Source organism: Montipora foliosa, chromosome 9 (genome assembly GCF_036669935.1).
Source record: "Montipora foliosa isolate CH-2021 chromosome 9, ASM3666993v2, whole genome shotgun sequence".
Taxonomy (NCBI): domain Eukaryota; kingdom Metazoa; phylum Cnidaria; class Anthozoa; order Scleractinia; family Acroporidae; genus Montipora; species Montipora foliosa.
In genome coordinates, this window is record NC_090877.1 from 5,927,819 (window position 1) to 5,943,607 (window position 15,789).

Below are 15,789 nucleotides of genomic sequence, written 5' to 3' on the forward strand. Positions count from 1 at the left end.
AAACTGAGCTTGCGTATTCCACGTGAGGCCTCACAATGGCTTTGTAGGCTGCCTCTTTCACTCCCTCGGGACAACTTCTCAGGTTTCGCCGAAGAAATCCGAGTGATAGATTAGCCTTCATGACTTTGTTATTTACATGCTGACCCCAATCGAGGTTTCTGGACAATTCTACGCCTAGGTAAGGATGGTGGGTGACCGAATCTAGAATTTTTCCCATAAGGACATAGTTAGACTCAACAGGATTTTGCTTCCTCGATATTCTTACGACGTGGCATTTGCTGGAGTTAAATTTCATTTGCCATTTCTGGGCCCATTCTTGGAGTGCTGTTAGATCTGACTACAGTTTGGCGGCATCATTACAAGACTTAATAGTGCTGTAAATCAAAGTATCATCAGCGAAAAGACGCATCCTAGAGGTACAATTTTCTCCTAGGTCGTTAATGTATAAGAGAAACAAGAGGGGACCTAGAACTGTCCCCTGGGGGACCCCTGATAGAACTGGCACGTCCGGAGAGTTGTATCCATCAACTACAACTGACTGGCTTCGACACGTAAGCCATTGTGTTACCCAGGTGTTAAGAATACCACGTATGCCATAGTAGCGCAGTTTCATTAGGAGGCGCTGGTGCGGAACCCAATCGAAAGCTTTCGAAAAGTCCATGATCATTAAGTCAGTTTCCTCACCTTTATCAAGGGAGCCAGCTATTTCTTCTACTGTACAAATAAACTGAGTTTCACATGACAGTTTTTTGCGAAGGCCATGTTGGTAGTTAACTAGCACTTGATTTGAATCAAGGTGGGACATCATTTCATGAAAGATAATGTGTTCCATAATTTTACAAGGCACCGACGTAAGAGAAATCGGTCGATAATTATCCACTTGACTTCTGTTGCCTTTCTTGTGTACAGGTACAACAGTCGCTTTGAGCCAGGCCTGAGGAACCGAGCCTGTATGGAGCGATTGCGTGAATAGAAACTGTAGAAAAGGAGCTAATTCAGCAGCAGCCTCCTTTAATATGTAACAAGGGATTCCATCAGGTCCATTAGCTTTTTTGCAGTCCACCTTCTGAAGAGGTTTCGTTATACCGGCCGTGCTAAAGTGGATCGGTGGTATGTCAGCATACGGGCTGGTAGCTTCAGGGGGCATGTTTTGCAGGTCTTCTTTGGTGAAGACAGACTTAAAATAATTACTTAGTAGATTGGCTTTCTCTCGACTGTCGGATATGACATCATCGTTGATCTCCAAAGGGGCGACACCAACATTGTCTTGCCTTTTTGATCTTATGTAGGTCCAAAATCGTTTGGTCATCGTGGGTTTACGAGTTTCAAAGTCTGTGTCATCGGTCTTTAGGAGGTCCAACAAGTACTTATCATGTGCGAGAGTCGACCTTTTCTTAGTTGCTTTGCGTAGATCTTTAAACTTCTTCCAATCAACATGGCTATCTGATTTGCGTACTCTGTTATAAAGTTTCTGCTTCTTACGTATCATACGCTTGATTGAGCTATTTATCCACGGTACATTCCAGCGTGATCCCAGTTTCTTTTGGGGAAAGTGCTCTTTCATCACCTCAAGAACTGTTTCTGTAAAGAAGTTGTAGTTTTCGTCGACAGATTTATCTAGTGGGTTGTTAGTAAGATAACTATCTAGGCGTATTTTCAAATCATTTCTAGCCGAAACTGTCACCCTTTTTAAACAGGAAAATTTTCGTCGGTTGTTTTCTGTTAATCGACGGTTTCAGAGTAATGTCCACAAAAACTGCATCGTGATCGCTCATGCCATTAACCACCTGGACATTTTTTACTAGGTTTGGGTTGGTTGTGAGGACTAAATCAAGAATATTTCCTTTGCGTGTAGGTTGTTTCACGTGCTGAAACATAGAGTGATCGTTTATAATATCAAGCAGGTTGGTGTTTACTTCTGTACCATAGGCGGGGCTAGCGTGCGTTGTGTGCTGTGATGGTGCGTGTCAGAATCCAGTGAAGAAGAAAACATGACAAAAAGGAGGTATTAATTAACTATTTTATCCTTGCTCCACCCAACTCAATCGGATTAGCCTTGCTAAATTTGGGTGGACAATCGTTTCATTGTCAGTAACCAGTATTGTATGTAATAAACGTCGTTGTTTGTTGTTGTTTGTTGTGTTAATGTACAACTTATCTGTCAGGGAGCTTTACTTAACTTGGGAAATAATAATAATAATAATATGGTGAGTACATCTTTAACGGGTTTCCTGTGTGTGTATATATTCAAATTACATTAATAATACTTTGTGGGTCCACACTTTTAAGTTTGGCACAAATTACAAATGTACGATTCAATTAGACGTACTGTCATAAAACTTGAATTTTCGATCTGTATCACCGGGGTGAGACGCTATCTTACGCAGCTTTAATTTCGTTAAACCAGATATAATAGTTAAGATTGCTGTTTAATAAGGCTTTGCCTGTACAAGTTTGGTGATGGACTACATGCTGTGTACAAAGTGGACCCAAATCTCACGACTGATTGGATATTGCAAATGATGCGCACTTTATAATTCAGGAGGTGTCAAATATAAGCGTGATGTGTGATAGTCTCCCACTCGCCTCTCCCTGTTCTGTTTCTGCCACCATTTCTTGGTAGGCACCATGAAGCGCCCTTTCTTCTTCAAACAGCTTGAAATGCAAGCTCCTGGTTCTTGCCCGCAAGTTCCATCTCACCTTCCTCTTGACCAACAGCTCCTCCTCCTACTAGGGTGGGCTGAGTAGCATTTTTTTTTGTGCTTGATCCACCAGTGGTTCCCACTCTGTTGATGCAATTTTTACCACAACACAGCAGACGTTTGATCTTACGTCGGAACTTCTGGCTCACAAAAACGTAAATCAACGGATTAACAGTTGAGTTACACGTGACCAGGACAATAGAAGTAATATAGGTAACATCACCATAGTTCTGAGAAGGACTGAAGTAGTTAAGAGCGTAGATGCTCAAGTTTGGCATCCAACACAAGCCATAGATGATGCTCACGGACAAAACCATCTTCGTGACTCGCTTTCGAACTTTTACCACGCCCTGAGTGTCAAGATAAAAATAAATAATTCTCACTAAATGGAAGCTTCCAGGACCAATGAAACACTTGACATAAATAACCACACCAGATTTCTAAAACTTCCATTTGGGGGGAGAAGACCAGTTCACGTTAAATGACGTAACGAAGGTCATCCTGGTGTCCTTCAACAAAGAAAGGACGCCTATTGATGTCTTAAAATGTTCGGCGGGAATAAAAGGGGATTCAGTTATATTCCGCTAGAGGAGAAGCGAGTAAATTTAATATGAACTCAACTGACCCGCTCTCAGCGGGCTCAGTTGGAAGCTCACTGCAGCGCAATCACGCTGTCATAGATTTAAATCCCGTTGAAGCCTGTTTTTTGTTTTGTTTTGTTTTGTTTTGCTTTTTTTTCAGGTTTGCTTGCAAATGCTTAAGTTGCTCATTCTGAACTGCAATGATTTTTCCAGCTGGTTAGCGTTATACTTGAATCCTGAACAACGATGGGAGGGCTCTTTAACTTGAAAAACTGTATTAGGGAAGATATCTCTATGAACAATTTTCTCGAATATTTCAAATAACTAGTTTTTGTCTGGCTAAATTTTTGTGTCCGTGCTGTGGAAAGCTTTTCATTTGAATAAAAGAGCAACTTGCATTTGGTTCCCAGGGTCTCTCATCGGGCGAGGTAGCAGCTCTCGTAACGTATAATGTGATTGGCTCGCTACCCTAGCCAAAAACAAACGACCAAACAATTGAAACAATGACTTAAGCCGTGTTCACATTAGGCCTTGATTATGATCGAATTCGGTATAATCGAATTAAATATGAAATGAATGAAGGGGTAGTTTCTAAAGAAACTGTGGTGCTGCGTCGGTGGGGAAGTAGTATACAAAAATTTGGTTTTATCAACGGAGTTGATAATGTAAATTGGCCACCGTACAGAGATTCTAAAAGCTGACGTTTCGAGCGTGGATTCGCTCTGACGAAGGGCTAACGCTCGAAACGTCAGCTTTTAGAATCTCTGTACGGTGGTCAATTTACATTATCAACTCCGTTGATAAAACCAAATTTTTAAATATGAAATGGTTTCACATCAACTAATTGCAGCGCTTGATTATGATTGGATTATAATAATTTCAAACAACCTCAATGGGGTTGTTTGAAGTAATTACAGTGCGTAATTGCACAGAATGGCGAACACGTGGTGGTATGAGCAGACGAAACTTCTAATCACTATTTGGTGTCTTCTTCTATTTTCGGAAGCTATCCTTGGTTCTCTTCTTTCCTCAAGCATGGTGATGATAATCGTGGCAGCCGGTTAGCATTTGATTCCATCCCTCAAACCCACATTTCCCTTCTCATTTAGCTTACACGACGTACAATCTGCTTCAGATTTCAAATCTACTTCAAAGAAACAAGCATTGTAATGTGCAGAGAACATTCAGATTAGGCGAGCCAAAGAGTTGAACCCGGATCGATGGGTTCCCTTGCATATTCCGATATCCACTAGACTAACGAGACAAGCTCCTAGAAAACCGAATTTTTTAGAGTATTGACATAGTAGTACCCAGCAAAACATTAAGTAAAAGCTAACCGTCTTCAAAGTGGTTTTTAGACCTAAATACTGTAGATCAGCGCGGCTTTGCTTAGAAACGATATTTCTTGTCCAACTAAAGCTCTAATTCTGCCTGTTTTCATTCTTTTTACAGCGGTAAGCTTGTCATATTAAGACTGGATATTACGTCGTGTAATTGTAAGGAAATGTGCCAGGGTGGTTTTGGTCGCGGTACGGCGCCATTTTGTTTCACACTGCGAGGTCACCCTGCTTATTGTATTTTAATTTTCGCAGATGTGAACAGAACCATAATTGAATAAAATTGAATGGAGTATGATAGCCTGAATCATACTTCAGTCGATCATAATCAGCGTTGAGTGTGAACACGGCTTCAGGCTTAAAAACAATAAAAGCTTCTTATAATACTAAACAATAGCAGTTTACGAGAGCTGGTACACTACTGCCGTCATCTTCTCACTTCAAGGGACGGGGAGATGAGACCCTGGGAATGAGGTTGAGATCAAAGTGATTACGTTGGCCAATCACTGACAATCTGAGAATCAAATAAGTTAATCATACAGCAAATCAAATGCTCGCGCTAAGCGCGGGAAAACGCATTTTACAACGTGAGATTTCGTGACCAATCACAACGCTCAAAGTGATAAAATCGAAATTACTTTGCACTTTTCATTGAGAACCATTGTATTACCTGATTGGTGTTTCTGGAGATGCGTTCTTCTTGTTTAAACCAAAGTGAATACACAACCCTTGAATATAACACACTCATCAACACAATCGGGATGATACCAGCTGCAAAGAACCACGTGGAGCTGTAGGCCTTGGGAAGCCACTCATTGGGCCAGTATTCCATGCAGAAATTCAAGGATTTGTCATAAAAGATCGTCAAGAAGAGGGGGATATTCAGGACCGCTGCAGAAATCCACACAATAGGAACGAGAATCTGAATGCAGAGGAGATCTTTTAGTAAATTAGGTCTGAATAGTCTTGAAACACCGACTAGTATGCTTACAAATCAACACAACAAAACTCAGTGGAACCGAGGTACCACAATCAAGAAATCAGTGCCACGCTAATGTCATGCCAATGCCGTGCCAATATATACCGCTCCCCTCAGGGGAATTTTAGGGCCAATGAAACAAATACAGCCCGTCTATTGTTATTGCCCATACTTTCTGCACATCTCGAGACACTCGGGGTGACACTCGGATGGGTGATGCTTACTAATGCAGGGATATTTTTGCGCGGTTTTATATACGATGAGGAGAAAGCAGAACTTAGCAAGTGCTCCTGCTATCCAAAAAGAAAATTGGGGTAACCATGCATTTTTCAGAGATAGTTAAACTTCAATTTGGAAAAGAACGCCGAACATTGCTCTGTATGCCACAGCTTTTTACAAATCTTGATGATTAATTACTGGGTTGCCTATGGCAATCCAGTCGGAAAATGGGTAGATTATTATTATTTTTTTTATTTTCCGTGTCGGTAAAAGTCTTGCCTGTCTCTCCCCTGCTAAGTGGTGTCTTTATGCATAGAGCCTTCTGCGCGTATTGTCTTAGGATCGAGAGGGTAGTGGGAAATGCGTAGATTTCTCTGGTGGACACAGTAGAATGATCAACGTAACCGGCGATGGCGTCGAAAGTCATGTAACGCGAATGGCGTTTTAGTGGATTTTTAAGCAAAATATACCCTTATGGAGCTTAATAATGGAAAGTCAATTGGATACTGAACAAGAAAGGCGCTGAAAAAAAATTCTGGAATCTTAAAAGCGACGAGTAATGGACTTCGACAACAATCTGTCGCCCGTCGAGCCGTAATCAAAGTGAGATGTAGGTCTAATATTGTACGAGTGTGGTGTTTTGTACAACGCTGAAATCAAATGGAAAATTCTCTAGTAACTTATGGGTTTAACAAAACAGAGACTTGGATCTGTACTCAATTCTGCACAGTCTTCTGCTAACAATTGGAAATTTCACAAATTCCTGTTAGTCAAAAATTATTTGAAAGAAAGCTTGTTGCCCATTTTTTGCTTGATAATTCAAGTAAAGGGTTTTTCAGTGAAGGGTTTGATGCTAAACACTCGTGGGAAATTTATTTACCGTGTTGCGTTTTTGACACGCAGTGTAATTTGACACGATTGAGTTTCTTGTCTTCACGCACGTATTAAATGAAATAGGAAGAGTTTTTTGCCTCTTATAGCACATATAATGTTTGTTTCAAAAAGCCTTTCGCTGGAAAATGGTGGCTTTTATGAATTCATCATGTGTAACATGCGAGCTTAACTGGATAGTTTTTATGGCAATAGTAAAGCATTTTCGTGTCAAAATATAAGGTAAGCGACTCCTTTCTGTTGTGTTAACTTAATTGAATATACCATGGCTCGTAAGTTTGTATTTGTCATCTGCTGCAAACTTGATTTCCACCCTCAAAATGACCTCCAGAACCTACTTTTTGCGTAAAATAAGCTGTTAGAATGATTTTCGTTTCTTCTGTGGTGATACTTGACGATTCGGGAACATTTTGTGAAAAAAGATTTATAACGGGTCACACGCGCAACTAATTTTATTTCTCTGACAAATGATTTTGTCATTGTAGTGCAAGATGAAATTTATTTGGGAAGCCAACAATATTCTTTTAACTTCCTGGTTAATCCAATTTTATTGCTACAACTTGCTAGTGCGAAGATTGTGTACATGCGCTTCTTGCGAATTTTGAGTGTCATGAAATTACATAATTTGCGTGACAATATATCCCTTTTTTAATACTCTGACCCAAATACATTCAGATAGTAACAAACTTCATATTTACTTAACTATTTCTTCGCTTTTGTGCTTGTCAGCATTGTGATTTGCGGTAATTCGCAAGTCTGTTTTTGTATTTCATAGATGTTTAGATTTTCAATTACACGGCCACTCAACCTCTCGATTGTGTAAATAGTTCACCCTGAAGTCAAAATAGATACGTTTCTCAGGAACCCGACAAAGAAGGCTTCCTGACCCGACAGAAGAAATCTAAATATTCAGTTAAATATTACAACAAAATTAACTATCGACGGAAGTTTCTTCGCTAGAAAGTACGTTGTTCTACTCTGAAACATTCTTTCCCGTAGTTCATTCAGTTGACACAGGGTGATCACGTGCACCTTTACGGTTGCCTAACATGTGATCAATTTCTTCCTTTTGACAAAACGTTAGAGACTGCAAAAATGTTCGTGTTTTTAAGATCTTTCAGTGAGAATTCGATTCATAGTTATATATAAACACTATGTTATTTTTTTTCTTCATCTGTCTCTTGGCTTGCCTTTTTCTGGTGCAAGCGCAAAGCCAAACAATGTTTTGACCTGGCATCAGATTAGACCGTCACATTATGAAGCGGAAACAACACCTTTAGTCCTTTCTTGTATGTGCAATAAACGTTTGCTTAGTCCAACTGCTAGACATGCTGGAAAACGTCCGTCAGAGCAATTTGCAGTTAGTTTTTTGCCGACTATTTATTTAAAGAAGAAACGAGTGAATTTTACTCAAGAGCGTGTTTTGTTATCTTTAAACTGAATTTATTACGAAAGCTTAAAAGACTAAAAGACCTTAAAATGGGACAAGACATTACAAAATAATTAAACGTGTGAGCCAAAGGGCCTCTGCTAGCGCGACATGTGGGTGACCCCTCAAATGGTCTTAATGACGCCCCACTTGAAAAAATTAACTGGAACGCTGCAGTTCTTTGTGTAACGCGTACCACAGGCAACCCAGTGTAAGCTTTTTGGAGCTTCTCGTTATCTTTTAAAATGCGTGGTTACCCTCAATTTTCTTTATGGATTTCAATAACAGTTGTTGATATCTGCTTTTCCCGCATATTCAGTAAACCGCCCAAAAATACCTTTGAATTAGTAGTCACCGTCCTTAAGAGTACAAACTGGCGGAAGAAAGACCAGTTGCATGCTTATTTTACAACCGCAGCCAAGAAGTTGAACTGTGACTACTCAGAACAACTTCATTCTGTGGTTTGAGCGGGACGTAACTTCAGGAATTCTGGAATGCAAATCCGGCGCCTCAACCACTCGGCCACGCTGCCTGCAATGCAGTGCTAGACAATCTCAGGAAATAACTTTATTTATCAGGAACTATCGAGGGTTAAATTTATGCTTTGATTTTTCGTTACATTATCAGTAATAAAAACCATCATCTCCTCTCAACTTTAAAACACACCATCAACTTGGCGTAGGTCAGTTTGCCTTTATTTCCATAAGGATACATGACAGCATAGTAGCGTTCAAAAGCGATGACCACAAGAGTAAAAACCGAGGCAGCTCCTCCGGTCCATGTTAAGTTTCCACCTGTCAAAAGCTTGCAGAAGATGGTACCGGTCTTTCCATCCGGGTGGGCAAAGAGGTGACTTAAAAGGAAGCGCGGTGCCACGAACAGAGCCACAATCATATCTGCTATGGCCAAGTTCAGAAGTAAGAAATTCATGGGCGTCCTACAAGGAAGGAACGACGGGCTCAATGGCTTGTTGTTATTGCCTCAGAATGACCTTTGTTATTTAAAATACAGGATAGGTAAGGTAAAAACAATGGTTACGTTGCAGAAGGTCGAGTTTTTTCAATGTCCACGAGGACGAAGGCTGAGAGGATGTCATTTGAAAGTATTATATTTTGTCGTTATCACGAAGTAGATATTTCTTTATTCCACGTTTAATATTTCTACTTCTGTCTAGTATTTCAGAAATTAATTGAAATGCAGAGGGAGAACTAAAACTATATATCGCTGCGCCGGTGCTCCGTCCTCTGGAGATCGGATGAAACATGTTGAGCAACCTTGGAGCAGAGAAGGGAACCAAAAAGGATTGCACGAATAAGTGCTGAAACTTAATTACGTTCAAAGAGTTAAAAACTACGCATTGCTTTGGCTCGTTATTCGTGTTGTTTTGTGGCGTTCTTCTTGCCCGTCGACTGATGTCGTCGTTGCGTAATAGGCTCATAAGGTAAGAGCATCCGGGCCTTTTTTTGCAAATCGGAAGACCGGATGTTGTTCTTAGTGCTTCGGTTAAAGTTAAGGGGCTTCGCAATATCGTTTATATAAAGGTGTCTTCATTTTTTAAACGTTACGTAGAATTCTTAAGTCCGGGTCCGCCGGGTTGAACTCACCTCATGTCATGATAAATGAGTATAATCAGACAAACCATTGTGTTTCCAGCAAGGTTTGCAGTGACTAGAATAGCGAACATGATAGTGATTCCGATCTGAGCTGACTCAGAATCCGTGTACAGCGCCATTTAGGATCAGGAATTTGATTGGTCTGTCGGGAAAAGAATAGGAAGCCCTGCATGAATTAGATGGAACATTACCAGTAAGTAATGTATTGAAATGTTGACGGCAAGTACTAAGCATCACAAAAAAGAATTCTCAGCGTGAATGCTTGAATGAAATTTAACTGGTGTAGATATCAAATTTTCAGCTGAAATATGACTTAATTCTCCCCATTGCCGACCTTGTCACAATTACAATTTGCCGAGAAAATATTAACACTAGCAAGTCTTCTGCTTGATTTTATGAAAACGCCAACACAGACAATAACGGAGTGATAAATAAGTGAAAGAGGGATTCTCAGCAAAAAAAAAAAAAAAAAAAAAGAAAAAAAACAATTTTGACTATTTCTAAAATATTGAGTCGAACTGTTAATTTGCCGTGGAAGCAATGCGAACTAATTCGAACATATAAGCCATGGGTACATCAGCCGATTTCCTAGGGTCACTGAAAAGTGTCAGTAGATAAAGTCTTGTGAACTGCTTCGAGTACAAAAAATGTATTCCTTGTACAGCTCACTTTCTGTAGATTAGAATGACGTACAGCTTTTTACGTTTGCTTTGATAGTTCCTATAGAAAACAGACTTGCTTCAAATCGCTTGATTTCAAATCAGCCAGTCTATAAAGAGTTTGTAACAAACTAAAAAGCCATTTCTTTTTAAGTGCAAACGATTTTACCTCTGGGAAAATTTACTTTGGTTTTTTTCATTTTTTATGGCTAAACAACTGAGAACATCTGAAAGCTCCTCAAGCAAAATGCTAACACGCAGAAGTGAAGGTTTGGTTAATTTGTTTTCCGTGCTCAGAATCCTACTAATGCGACGACGATGTATCGTGCATTGTCGATGCCATGCGTAAGCAGTTAGTAGTGAAAGTTCTAATTTGCAAGCGTCATGGACGAATAATCAAGAAAGATGGCTTAGAAAGAAAGAAGGAGGCTGCCACAACCAAGACTTGCTAAGACTATATCCCTGTTAACCAGGTTCACTCTCAGGAAAAACACTCGGCGTTAAATTTTACCTCGTTAAATTTTACCATCTGGCACGTATATCCTATAAAAACCCAGCTCATTTAGCGGCAAGGGGGAATTGTTTTAGGCAAACAGAAAAAGATGGCTCAACCCTCATACCTTTCATATTCCTTTCTGCTCAATTTTTCACAGGATGAAAACCTTTGCAGCTTACATTTATTACCATTCGTGCATAATATAATAAGCCATCCTTAGATTTTAGCAATTGACTTTGGCATTTCAAGAGTGATTTGTTAGCATTTGTTGAAAGAGATTAATTTTCATCCCAACAACAATTGCAGGTGGTCGACGGTACGATTAAAATGAACTCATGTATCATTTTACTAGTTTTGCTAGTGTTTTATCTTCCTCAATTGAAAAGCTTTGGATTTAAAATTCGATTGAATTCTAAAAGAACTAATTTTTAGAGGTTCCCTATGTTGTCGTAAATCGTATCATTTCTTATGAAGCCGCTAAGAACACAAAACCTTATTTTCCTTGCTTTTCTTGTGTTGTTTTGTTTGTTTTAAATTTAATTAATTTAAGGCAATTGTGTCTTTTCAGTTTGAAAGGCCGAGAGGTCGATACTCTAGGGGCTGACGTTCTTCCTTCCTATTTATGTATGTCGTGAAGGGGTGAGAATTACCAGCAGCCGTTTGATAATTGTTTTTCTTTGTTTGATCTTTATTCCACTGCTTGCAATTGGTGTGGCTCTTAATTAGGAGTCAAACGTCCAATCAGGTTTTATAAAATTGAACCCGACAATATCTACCTCTGTAAACGTCATGCATTGTTATGAATTACGACGAGACACTGAAGCGTAACACAATTTTAACTGGACTCGGCTACACATCGATTTACAAAGGAGATGTATACGAGTGAAATGCTACGACGTACAAAAACCTTCGATAACAAGAGCGGGAACAACAACGAAAGTCAATGACACTCTAAGTCCTACGCACTAGGGTGGGGATAGTATAATTATTCATAGGTCCAGTCTCTCAGGCTTCTTTATCACTCTTCTAGAACGAGTACGGGTTGTAACATTCTCCCCACCTTGTCCTCCTTCGGGGAGGACAACGCTCAATTTAGGCTTGGAAACAGGTATACTTGCAGCATGAACAGTGTTCGTTTGCGGCTTCTCCCCACCATGGACTGAATCCTCTGCTTCCGGCTTACTTGTGAAGCTGCTGACTCAATCTCTAACTTGTGTAAACGTTGAACGGGTCTGTTGTAGAAACTGTTATGCGCTCTAACTGTAGCGGGCCGTACAAGCCCGTCGTTAACTGGATAAACCCTTTCAACTTTAGCCAATGGCCATTTGGTGCGCGGCACATTGTCGTCAGAAATAAGTACAATGTCGCCTACTCGAATAGAAGGGATCTCTTTACGCCAGTTGGTTCTTACCGATAGGAGATGTAGGTACTCTTGTTTCCAACGCTTCCAGTAGTGATTGAGTAGTCTCTGCAGGTAGAGATACCTTTCGACAGTCCTCTTACTGGTCTCCTCTAAGCTACTTTCTTTCCTTTCCGGTAACTGGTTAATTAGCCTACCAATTGCAAGATGAGCAGGTGTAATAGGTAACGGGTCTCTGCAATCATCACTTACTGCGGTCAACGGCCGCGAGTTAATGATACCTTCGATTCTGACCAGCAACGTGTTTAGCTCAGAAAAGGTGAGAAGTGCCCTTCCAAGGACCTTACGCAGTGGTTCTTTTATCGCTCTGCAAAATCGTTCCCACCATCCACCTCTCCATGGGGAACGCTCTGTGATGAATTTCCACTTGATCCCTCGTGATGAGAACTCTGACTTGATTTGATCTTGATCCAGCGTACTCCACATTCTTTGACTTTCAGTAGTGGGTTCATCGTATAATTTCTGAATTTCCCTGCTTGCTGCCTTGAAGGTTTGTGCATTGTCTGACCACACTGTATGGCAAAGACCTCTGCGACTCGTCATGCGACTAAAAGCTTGAAGGAACTCATCAGTTGTCAAACTATGTGTAAGTTCCAGGTGAACCATACGAGATGATGCGCATGTGAAAATACACACATATGCTTTCTTAATGTTTAAGCCCTCTTTTACATACAGTGGTCCCGCAAAATCAGTCCCAACATGCGCGAAAGCTGGTGAACAGGAAATTCTTTCCTCTGGCAACTGACCCATTTTCTGGGAACAAGGTCCAACTCGTTGTCTTTGGCAAGCTACACATCTTCTGATAACACGTTTAACCTCACGTCTTCCTTAAGTTAGCCAAACTTTCTGCCTTAAAGTTGATAATACCGTTTCTGGACCAGCATGCAACATGTTCTTATGTACATCTTGCACCATCTTGGCAACTTCAGGATGTCCGTGAGGCAAGATTATTTGATGCTTGCTCTGTTCGGGAAGATGAGCAAACTGTAGCCTCCCACCAACTCTTAATACCTGATCATTTCTGTCATAATAAGGGTCCAGTTTCAGGAGGCGGCTGTTACTGGGAAGCACCTCTCCAGCTTTCAGTTTCTCGAATTCTTCTTTGTAGACCACTTCCTGCACCCACATACAACATTTAATCTCGGCTTGCCTCACCTCGTCCGCCGACAGTTCCCTTTCACAAGACCTAGACTTAGTCTTAAACAATTTGACCGCTCTCAATACATAAGCAGTTACTCGAATCAACTTTAACCATGTCCCGTAGCGTGACATATCAATCAGTGGTTCTGCAACAACTGCTGTATACACATGGGTAGTTCTTTTTTCCTCGCAAGCTTCGGCGGGAGCAGATTCGTTTTCGGGTTGAGCGGGTAGTGGTTCGCAAGGCGAAGACATCCATTGGGGTCCATTCCACCACAAAGTGCTTGAAATCATATCACTACAGCTTAACCCACGCGTCAACAAGTCTGCAGGATTCTCCTTACTTCCACAATACCTCCAACACTCAGGATTCCATGTTGACTGTACCTCAGCCACACGATTGGCAACAAATGGCTTCCAGGAAGAACTCTGCCCATTTATCCAATGCAGTGCCACCATACTATCTGACCAACACACAACCCTAGCCATTTTCATTGGCAAAGCCCCTACAACAAATTTTAGCAACCTGGCATTTACGACTGCTGCTAAAAGTTCCAGCCTTGGAAGTGACACCTTCTTAATGGGCGAGACTCTGGACTTCGATATTACCAGCTGTGAGGATACATTGTCTTGCTTGTCTCTTATTCGAATGTACACTGCTGCTCCACACGCCTTGGGGGAAGCATCTCCAAAGCCATGCACCTCTACCACAGAGTCTTGCGTAATACCATTTCCGAAGCATCGAGGGAAGTCACATCTTTTAGCTGCAACGACTCGGACTTCCAACTTAACCACTTTGCTTTAGTGTCGCTATCTAACGGGTCATCCCACTGTAATCCTTTCAACCACAACTCTTGGAAAAGGATTTTGGCTCTAACAGTGAAGGGTGATATCAGTCCCAGTGGGTCAAACATTTTCGATGCCAGACTAAGTAGACTTCTCTTTGACATTGGATCATGGGATGAGATGATTCCACTCAGTGCGAGGAATCTAAGGTGGTCAGAGTTCAAGTCCCATGACACGCCAAGTGAATTGAACTCCACGAATGGCGATGAGGCTCTTTTAGCTGGGTCAATAGCATCCATTACTAGCTCTGAGTTACTTGCCCACTTGGTCAAATTGAATGCCGCTGTCATCATAATTTCTGACATTTCTTGTTGAAGCTTCAAAGTTGAATCTACTGTATCGGCTCCTGTCAGGCAGTCATCGACATACATATTTTGTAAAATTTCTTCTACTGCATACGGGGACATTTCTTTGTATTTGTTTACATGAGCGTGGACTGTAGCAATTGCAAGGAAAGGACTTGCGTTCACACCGAAAGTCAATCTCTGCATTCTGTACACCTTTGGTGCTTCGTTAGGCTGTAAATCTCTCCACAGGTAGCGGTGAACATCTCTGTCCTCTGGTGCTAGTTTGACTTGCAGAAACATCTTTTCAATGTCTGCTATGAGACCAATTTTTGTGTGTTCTAAATCGAATCAGTACAGATGCAAGGTTCGGCTGTAAAGGAGGACCAGGAAGAATACAATCGTTAAGGGAAGCATCACCTCCTTCTCGTGCGGAAGCATCAAATACGATTCTGCATTTTGTCGTTCTTTTGTCGTCACGAAATACAGCATGGTGCGGTAAGTACCGCACAGTTCCATTGTCATCCCTCTGATCAGGTATTTCCTCTGCAAAACCTTTCTCTACATATTCGTTGATCGCTGTTTTGTAAGCCTTAGCTTTCACAGGGTCTTGCCTTAACTTTCTTTCAACACTTTCCAGGCTTCTCAAAGCTTGTGCATAATGACTTTCTAGCTTTGGAGGATCTCGTTTCCATGGTAGTCGCACCTCATAGTTATGTCCATCATAGTTCAATCCTCTATTGAAGTCAGCAACAGCACATTCTTCCTCTTGTGACATAACAGGGTCCTCGATTTCTGCAATACCAATTGATTCCAGTTCCCAGAATCTTTTCAATGTTTCGTTAACTCCACCGTTTTCTACAACTGTCAGCATGGATGAAGTTTGCCTTGATTGGCGGTTTACTTGTCCCGTGACGATCCAGCCGAGGCAAGATTCCACAGCAACAAGTGACTCACTAGAACTACCTCTCTTACAGACCCCAGTCACAAATGAGTAGTAGTGGTCGGCACCAATAAGAACATCTACTTGAACTGAACCACGAGGATAACTATCTGCAAGAGTTAAGCCTTGAAGATGAGAGTTCTTATGGAAGTCCATCTGTACTGGCCCGAGAGGATTACAAATTTTGGAAATAGAAAGGGCCTCTATCTCCACCTTTGAATCTCTCTTAATTGGTAAAAGGGTAAATTTC

General features: G+C 41.0%; 5 protein-coding genes across 7 annotated transcripts in view; all 5 read right to left on the bottom strand.

Annotated features, from left to right (window-relative positions):
* Positions 1–2,402: 2,402 nt before the first annotated feature.
* Positions 2,403–15,789, bottom strand: part of LOC137969444 (neuropeptide FF receptor 2-like) — a 15,644-nt gene continuing 2,257 nt past the window's right edge. Inside the window, exons 1-5 of one of the 3 annotated variants that reach the window (XM_068815678.1) lie at positions 11,031–11,077; positions 9,743–9,893; positions 8,805–9,075; positions 5,291–5,542; positions 2,403–3,052 (exon numbers count right to left, since the gene is read on the bottom strand). In XM_068815678.1, coding sequence (XP_068671779.1) covers positions 2,648–3,052; positions 5,291–5,542; positions 8,805–9,075; positions 9,743–9,870 — 1,056 coding nt within the window. In that variant the 5' untranslated portion in view covers positions 9,871–9,893; positions 11,031–11,077 and the 3' untranslated portion in view covers positions 2,403–2,647. Of the gene's footprint in view, positions 3,053–5,290; positions 5,543–8,804; positions 9,076–9,742; positions 9,918–11,030; positions 11,088–15,789 lie in introns of those variants that run through there. The other 2 variants (XM_068815677.1, XM_068815679.1) reach the window with 2 other exon arrangements.
* Positions 11,994–13,076, bottom strand: LOC137971390 (uncharacterized). Its single transcript, XM_068818224.1, has one exon. The coding sequence runs from the start codon at positions 13,074–13,076 to the stop codon at positions 11,994–11,996; it is 1,083 nt and encodes a 360-aa protein (XP_068674325.1).
* On the bottom strand, positions 13,155–13,955 carry LOC137971391 (uncharacterized). The gene has a single exon (XM_068818226.1). The coding sequence runs from the start codon at positions 13,953–13,955 to the stop codon at positions 13,155–13,157; it is 801 nt and encodes a 266-aa protein (XP_068674327.1).
* LOC137971392 (uncharacterized) lies at positions 14,171–14,899 on the bottom strand. The gene has a single exon (XM_068818227.1). It carries the CDS (start codon positions 14,897–14,899, stop codon positions 14,171–14,173), a length of 729 nt encoding a protein of 242 aa, XP_068674328.1.
* Positions 14,904–15,789, bottom strand: part of LOC137971393 (uncharacterized) — a 1,038-nt gene continuing 152 nt past the window's right edge. The window contains exon 1 of the mRNA XM_068818228.1: positions 14,904–15,789. This exon is cut by the window's right edge and continues 152 nt beyond it. Within this exon, the coding sequence (XP_068674329.1) occupies positions 14,904–15,789 (886 nt within the window).